We start from the raw sequence: 7535 nt of genomic DNA on the forward strand, positions 1-7535 counted from the left end.
TGAGCCACAGGCGCCACCCCCTAGTCTTGGTTTCTTTATCTCAGTGGTTCTCAACCTGTGGGTCATGACCCACAGGAACTGTATTAAAGGGTTGCAGCATTAGGAAGGTTGAGAACCTCTGCTTTATCTGTATAAAGAATAGAAAATGGGGTTCCTGGACCGGTGCCTGTGGCTCAAGGAGTAGGGCACTGGCCCCATATACTGGAGGTGGTGGGTTCAAACCCGGCCCTGGCCAAAAACTGCAAAAAAAAAAAAAAAGAAAGAAAAAAGAAAATGGAGTTCCTATGGAGTGTAGAAAAGTCAGAACAGGAGTCTATACAGAAAGAGATACCACTTGTTCTTATATGAGGTCAGGGCAGGGGCATTTGTATGGGTTCACATTAGGCATCTTGTACAGGTCAGGTCAGTGGTTACTGTATGGTGTGGGGCCAGGGGTTGCTGGACAGTGTGAAGATGGATTTATGTATGCTGTGAAGACAAGTTCCTGTATAGATTGAGCACTGTGGTTGTAAAGATTAAGTGTGTTTAAATGCATGAAGTACTTAAAATAGGGTCTGGGACACAGTAAACAATAAATGTCAGCTATTACTAATGCTATCATCAGCATTGTACATCACAATCTACCTCCCCCAACAACCACCTCACAAAAATGGGTACTTCCCATCTTACAGATATTTCTACTCACTTATTCCCAATACTTCCTACCAAACCAGACTCTCCAGACTTGCAGGGCTGGGGGTGGGAGAGAAGTGGGGAGACAGGACAGCTTGCCCTCTAAATTCCCTGATGAACCCCCACCACCACTTCCCTCCCTTTTTCCTTAACAAAGGGTGGCTATAACCTGACATCCATCTCCGAGTCCATGGCTGCCTGCACCCGCTCCCTCCTTGGAGACCCACCACCCCTGCTGGCCCTGTCACGGCCTCCACTATCAGGGGCCCTGACCTCAATCACTGAGACCATCCAAGCCCATCGCAGATACTGGCGCAGCTTACAGGGCATGAGTGAGTGGACCTGGGGAATTGGGAATAGTGGGTGGACTCAGGGAAGGGGGTGGCTGGGGGGCAGGGATTAGAGGCAGGAATGGGGATAGCACCCACACTCAAAGATCTCCATCCATGATTCCAGAGGTAGAAGACAAGGAGGGACTCTACAGTTCTATGTCGGCTACCAAGAAGGCACCCCAACCAGCCATTTCTGGGTCGGCTAAGGGGACGACCACACCAGAAGAGAAAGTTCCAGAAGTAGGCATGGGGAAGGCCACTTCAGCATTATTTGCTGAAAAGTCTACCCCAGGCCAGACTAAGTCAGAGCCAGCTGTGGTAGTGCTCACTCAGGACCAGTCATCGGAGGCAGCCAAGGGGAGTGCTGTGCTGGGCCAGACCATGGCAGAGCAGGCTGTGGGGGGAGCTGGTCTGGACCAGACCACCTTGGAGGAGACTGTGGGAGGAGTCACACTGGGCCAGACCACCTCAGAGGAGGCTGTTGGGGGAGCCTCACTGGACCAGGCTACCTCAGAGGAGGCTGTAGGAGGAGCTTTACTAGACCAGACCACCTCAGAGGCAGCCATGGAGAGAGCCACTCTGGACCAGACCACCTCAGGGGAGGCTGTAGGGGGTGCCCAACTCCAAACTCCTCTAGCCTCATGCAGAGACAGCCAGACACCCCCAACCTCACCTGTGCAGGGAGCCACACCCCAGATATCCCCCAGTAAGCTGACTGGGAATCTCAGGACCTTGGAACTAGGCCACGAATCTCAGGTAAGGCCCACCACACCCAAGAAGGGGGAAGAAGGGGCCCAGATAAGGCCTGTCTGATATATCTTGTGCTTCTTATATACAGAAGGGTCGAGAATCTCAGACCCCAGAACCGGAGAGCCTACTAGAAGGAGGTCAGAACATGGATGATTTGATGCTGACACAGGAATCTGGGGACCTTGCTGACACCGATCAGGTGAGCTCAAGGAGAGGCTGGGACTATGGCTTCCTTCCCTTGTCCATTTGTCTCCAGGTAGAAGCATGTGATGTAGCAACACATAATGGGGAGATGTTGTCCCCAGCTTACTCAGTTTCACCCACCCACCCCAGGCTGTGTTTTATGCTGTGACACCACTGCCCTGGTGTCCCCATTTGGTGGCAGTATGCCCCATACCTGCAGCAGGCCTGGATGTGACTGAACCTTGTGAGGACTGTGGATCTCTCCAAGAGAATTGGGTGTGTCTGTCTTGCTATCAGGTATGGAGCAGAGAAATGGGATGGGGTGAGGTTGGCCCTCAAGCAAACTACAGGGGGATGCTGACCCCATCTGACACTCAAACCCCAACCTCAGGTCTACTGTGGTCGTTACATCAATGGCCATATGCTTCAACACTACGGAGACTCTGGACACCCGCTGGTCCTCAGCTACGTTGACCTGTCTGTCTGGTGTTACGATTGTCAGTCCTATGTCCACCACCAGGTGGGCCTGGGGCAAACCCTTTAACATGTGCACACTCACCCCCTATTCACCCCTTCTGTGATAGGGTAGGAAGAGCATGCGGATCCCTCTGTATGCTCTGCGTCCTGTGATTATTTTGTGTGGGGTGGGGACTTTGGGCTAGTCCAGGAGCCAGAGTGGTTGGGACCTGGAGTGGGGGCAGCCTTCTGTCCAAGGTTAAGGGGTCCTCACTCTCTCTCACCTACCCTGTTCTTGCCTCCTCCTCAGGCTCTCCTAGATGTGAAGAAAATCGCCCACCAGAACAAGTTTGGGGAGAACATGCCACACCCACACTAAACCCCTGACCGCGCTCCCTCTTCTCCACCTCCTGAGGCCCAAGATAGACCAGCCATAGTTCATTCCAACCTGTTCCTTGGATGAGAGGCAGCCTCCCATTCCATCCCATCCTGAATATCCTTTGCAACTCCCCAAGGGTGCTTATTTAAGTGTAAATACTTGTAAGAGGACTACAATGATCAGTTGGATGATCAATTGTGGTTCTGCCCCTGCCCACTGCCTGCTCAAGGGATACCACTACTCCTCTCCAGAAGGAAAGGAGGGCAGCTCAGTGACCCCAAAAGGGGCCTAATATCATAAAGGTAACATTGGAGGGAGGGGGATAAACTGGCAGGTATGGCAGGGTTGCATATGTAATAAAGGACAAGCTGTTACAAAACCTGGAGGAAGTCTTTTAACTTTTGAGTAGATGGAGAACCCCACATTCCTGGCCAGCAGGGCCAATGAGTAATGAAACAATGTGAGAGTGGGTCTTCATCAGGTTACCCCCCTTCCCATCCAATGCCCCAAAAGCTAACTAAAAATAGAGCAGACAGTTTGACTGGTTCCAGCAGTGATAAAATGGTAGAATCATTGGGAAAACAAGTGATTACCTTAGAAATAGGGGCCTCACGACCAGTCTCAGTCACACCCTAGACTGAGAATACAAGAAAAAACTATCAGGCAGTAGTCTTACCAGGCCTCAGTTTCCCTAACTGTCACATTGGCCTGATTGGGAATAGGGTGGGAGGGCCAGATTTTCTTCCTGAGGTAAGGGGTACCTATAATTGACCAGAGGTGGGAAGTTGGAGGACAATCGTCCTCAGCCTTGACTTCCTTGAGCTGCCAAAGCAATTCTCTGGGCTGTGGTTTCCCAGCCTTTTCTTCATGGCCGCTTTATGATCCCAAACTGTCCATCTGAGCCCCCTTCAGTCAAGAAGTGGAGTGAGGAAGAGCAAAAAGAGTGTCAGCCAGTTCCTTTTAAAAGCCCCATGATGCCCCACCGAGCAGCCCCTGCTTATATCTTATTCAGAGCTGTGCCACGTGATTGCTGTAGCTGCAAGGGAGTCTGGGAAATCTTTCAGCCCTGACCACTCTTTCCCTCCAGGAACAGATGCAACCCTCTCAGAGGCTACCAAAAAGCCAGTTGAGGTGGCACAGCTCCATGGCCTCAAAGCAATCCCCACAAAACTTCCCAAAGTCAGGCCCTTCAGGTCAAAATCTGACACACACACCGCTACACGCGGCCACACACGCACAACAAACAGGAAATCTCATCCCAAACGGGCCAGGCAGGGAGAGGCGCGCGACGAGGCTCACTAGAGGCCTGGCGCACCCCAGCGGCCCGGCTGCCCGCGCCTGAGGGGCTCAGGGCTAGGCCGCAGGTGGGGGCTTCCGAGGGCCGGAGAGCGTTGCGCATGCCCACTGCCCCCGCCCCAGCCGCCGGGGGTCTGGGGAGCCGCTGCGCCCCTGGTCAGTCCTGTCAGAGCTGCCTGCCGCGTCCCAGCGCAACAGCCTCTCAGGACACAGGTGAGCGGGCCGCCGGCCCCGGCCCTCCCGCGCCGGCTGTGAGGGGCCTTCCTCGGCCGCCTCCCCTCCTCTTGGCAGCGTGAGCCCCTCATCGGCCGGCTTTGTGAGGGTGTCCGCGCGGGGCGGGAAGCGGGGCGCCTACTCTAGACTAGGGGTGAGCCTCACCCTCCACACGGAGGCCAAAGTGTACGCACGGCTCAGGGGCCCCCTCGCCACCCCAGGCCTCACACCTCACCCTGGCTTCGTCAGGGAGAGCACGACCCGGGTGCCAGGGCTGCCCGGAGCGGGCCCCGGCCGGGCAGCGGGCGCCACTCCGAGTGGCCTGTCCCACTAGAGCAGAGCGCTGAGCCCTGGTTCTGTGGAGTCTCTCGCGGGCTGTGTGACCTCGGGCCAGTCCCGTCACCTCACTTCGAGCCTCGCTGCTCCGCGCGGGGAAAGAGAACGTGGTGACGAGACCTCGGTCTCCCCGGGGGTGGCGAGCGGACGGACGGGGTGAGTGCAGGCACGCGGGCCACCGCCGGCCGAGGTCGGGGGGCCTTTCTCCTCATCCTCACGGCCCCCTCGCCCGCCGAGCGGCGCCCCGACTTTTGAGCCGCGCAGCCCCCAAGCGCTGGCGTCTCCCGTGACCCCTTCCACGCCTCTCAACCCCTAAAAATGGCCTGGCTCGAGTCGGGGCAAGTTTTAGCCTGACAAACGTCCACCTCAGATCAGGCAGGTCCCCTCAGTCCTGACCTCTCCTTCCCTCCGGGAACAGACGCGACCCTCCCAGAGGCTACCACAAAGCCGGTTGAGGCGGCGCAGCTCCTGGGCCTCAAAGCGATCCCCACGGAACTTCCCAGAATCTGAGCCTCCCCTTCACGATCCGCCCTGCCGGTCCCACCTCCATCCCCACAGCTAGGTCTCCCCTCCTCTTTCCCGCTCGGAGGGAAAAGTTACGGTCCCCAAAACTCCGTCCGACGCGGACTTCTCGTCCCGGCCCCCTCTTTGTGGGCGAGCTCTCCCAGTGACCGTTCTCTGCGACCCCGGGGCAGGGGACCCCGCGGCGGCATCTGCACCTGAGGCCGTGCCCGCCCCCTCCCCTGCGGAGCCCTGCGGGGGGGGCCCGGGCCTCTGGCCCCGGAGGGGGTCGGGGTAAGGGCCATTGTGGTGCACTAAGCCGGGCCACTTCCTGAGCCCGGGGCCGGGAGGTGCATTCAGTGAGTTAATGGGGATGTGCCAATAATAGCTAACACTAATTGAGCACCTGCTGTGTGCCCGTCCTCTTCTAACCTGCAACTTCCTCGCTCCTTATCTTGTTATTGTCTCCTTCACACTGCCAGAATCTAATCCTCACCAGGGCAGGGATTTGAGCCTGTTTTGTTAACGGCTGTATCACAATGTGAGGCATGCGGGAAGATTCTTCAACTGGTGAATGAGGATTAAATTATAATTAGAAGGCCTAACTTTAACCAAGCACCTTCTGCATGCGTGTCACCTCCTGCTAACGTGTATTTTACTTTTATGTCTTGTTTTATATCTGCGGCCGGACTGGAGTGTAACGTTCACAGGCGGCGGGCTTTGTTATCTATTTCTTGCCTACCTCTCTGTCCTTGCCACACACCAGGTCCTCGATAAATATGCATTGAGTAATGAATAAAATACTAAATCCCAATGATAATGGCTACCACACTGCATGATTTATATATTTATTTGCTTGACTCTATTATCTGTCTCCCCTTTTTAGAGCATAACCCACCCCACCCCACCCCACCCCTGTCCCAGCACATTCTGTCTGGCAGGTACTGAGCTGGGCTGGGGTTCAATAGTGACAAAAACAGGCAGAATTCCACCCTTCCTCCACAATGGGGAGGGAGTGCTAATGGGGGCAGGGATTCTTTGCTGGGGTGAGGAAAAAGTTCTAAAATTTGATTGTGGTAATGGTTGCACAACTCTGTGAATATGCTAAAATCCAATGAATTGTACACTTTAACGGGCTAAACTTTATGAGATGTAAATTACATCTCTAAAGCTGTTTGAAATTTCCTGCCTTCGCAGTTTAAGTGGTAGATGAGAGAGAAGAATGAAGAGAGGGGGGTGGGGAGAGGGAGAGAGGGGGAGGAACCAAGAAAACTACATAAATCATGTGTATTGCATGCATATTAGGAGGAGGTCAGCACACAATAGCTACTCAATAAGTGTTGATCCATTGACACCCTGCTGTCTCTTTTGCCCCCAAATGGTCTACCCTGACCCTTTGTCTTGCTTCTCTTCCCATGTGCAGGGCCTGCTGTCCACATCTCTCCGCTAAGTTGCCTGCTGAGGACATGGCACGGTCAACAAAGTCTGGCACCATTGACTTGGGCCTGGGTTCTTGGAACCTTACCTCCCAGGAAGACTGCCAAGGGGCTGGAGCACACTGCAGGGGTTCTGGCAAGCAGCTGCCTGAGTACAAGGCGGTGGTGGTGGGTGCGAGTGGTGTGGGCAAGAGTGCTCTGACCATCCAGCTGAACCATCAGTGCTTTGTGGAGGACCACGACCCCACCATCCAGGATTCCTACTGGAAAGAGTTAGCCTTCGACCAGGGAGGTTACATTCTGAATGTACTGGATACCGCAGGGCAGGCCATGCACAAAGCTCTCCGTGACCAGTGCCTGGCTGCTGGTGATGGTGTGCTGGGTGTCTTCGCTCTCAATGACCTCTCCTCACTGACCCAGCTGCAGCAAATACGGGACACCTGGGGCCCTCATATCAGGAAGCCCCTTGTCCTTGTGGGCAACAAGTGTGACCTTGTGCCCACCACTGGCGATGCTCATGCTGCTGCTGAAGCCCTTGCCCAGAGCTGGGGGGCGCCCTTCGTGGAGACCTCAGCTAAGACACGGCAAGGTGTAGAGGAGGCCTTTTCCCTGCTTGTCCATGAGATCCAGAGGGCTCGAGAAGCCAGGGCAAAGGAGGCCAAGGCAAGGCCAAATGGGAAGCATAAGACTATGTGCCGCTGTGGCTGCTGTGTGGCCTAAAGGCCTTGGTCAAGAAAAGCAGACCCTCCCCCAGGCCAGGGTGGTGGTTCCCTTGATACGAGACCCCTGAAGTAGCTAGCTGTATGGGATACTATTGGTGTACTGGAGATGGATGGACACTACTCTTGTTTTCACTTGGTGAGGGGCTTTTTGGTAATGTGGATGTCTCACGTTTATGTTACGTTAAGTTGAGAGATTTTGTACAAAAATAAATAGTGTTCTTGAGTTTGAAAGCTGCCTTATGCCAAGTGTTATGTGGGT

General features: G+C 54.8%; 2 protein-coding genes across 3 annotated transcripts in view; both read left to right on the forward strand.

Annotated features, from left to right (window-relative positions):
• Positions 1–3151, forward strand: part of HDAC6 (histone deacetylase 6) — a 27715-nt gene extending 24564 nt beyond the window's left edge. For both annotated transcript variants that reach the window (XM_023519031.1, XM_012811321.2), the window contains exons 24-29: positions 830–1004; positions 1129–1760; positions 1843–1953; positions 2088–2234; positions 2329–2457; positions 2704–3151. In XM_023519031.1, the coding sequence (XP_023374799.1) occupies positions 830–1004; positions 1129–1760; positions 1843–1953; positions 2088–2234; positions 2329–2457; positions 2704–2772 (1263 nt within the window). In that variant the 3' untranslated portion in view covers positions 2773–3151. The remainder of the gene's footprint in view (positions 1–829; positions 1005–1128; positions 1761–1842; positions 1954–2087; positions 2235–2328; positions 2458–2703) is intronic.
• A 3433-nt stretch (positions 3152–6584) lies between these two features.
• ERAS (ES cell expressed Ras) lies at positions 6585–7274 on the forward strand. Its single transcript, XM_003799692.1, has one exon. The coding sequence runs from the start codon at positions 6585–6587 to the stop codon at positions 7272–7274; it is 690 nt and encodes a 229-aa protein (XP_003799740.1).
• Positions 7275–7535: the final 261 nt, after the last annotated feature.

Source organism: Otolemur garnettii, unplaced genomic scaffold (genome assembly GCF_000181295.1).
Source record: "Otolemur garnettii isolate 467f Iridium unplaced genomic scaffold, OtoGar3 scaffold00153, whole genome shotgun sequence".
NCBI classification, from domain to species: domain Eukaryota; kingdom Metazoa; phylum Chordata; class Mammalia; order Primates; family Galagidae; genus Otolemur; species Otolemur garnettii.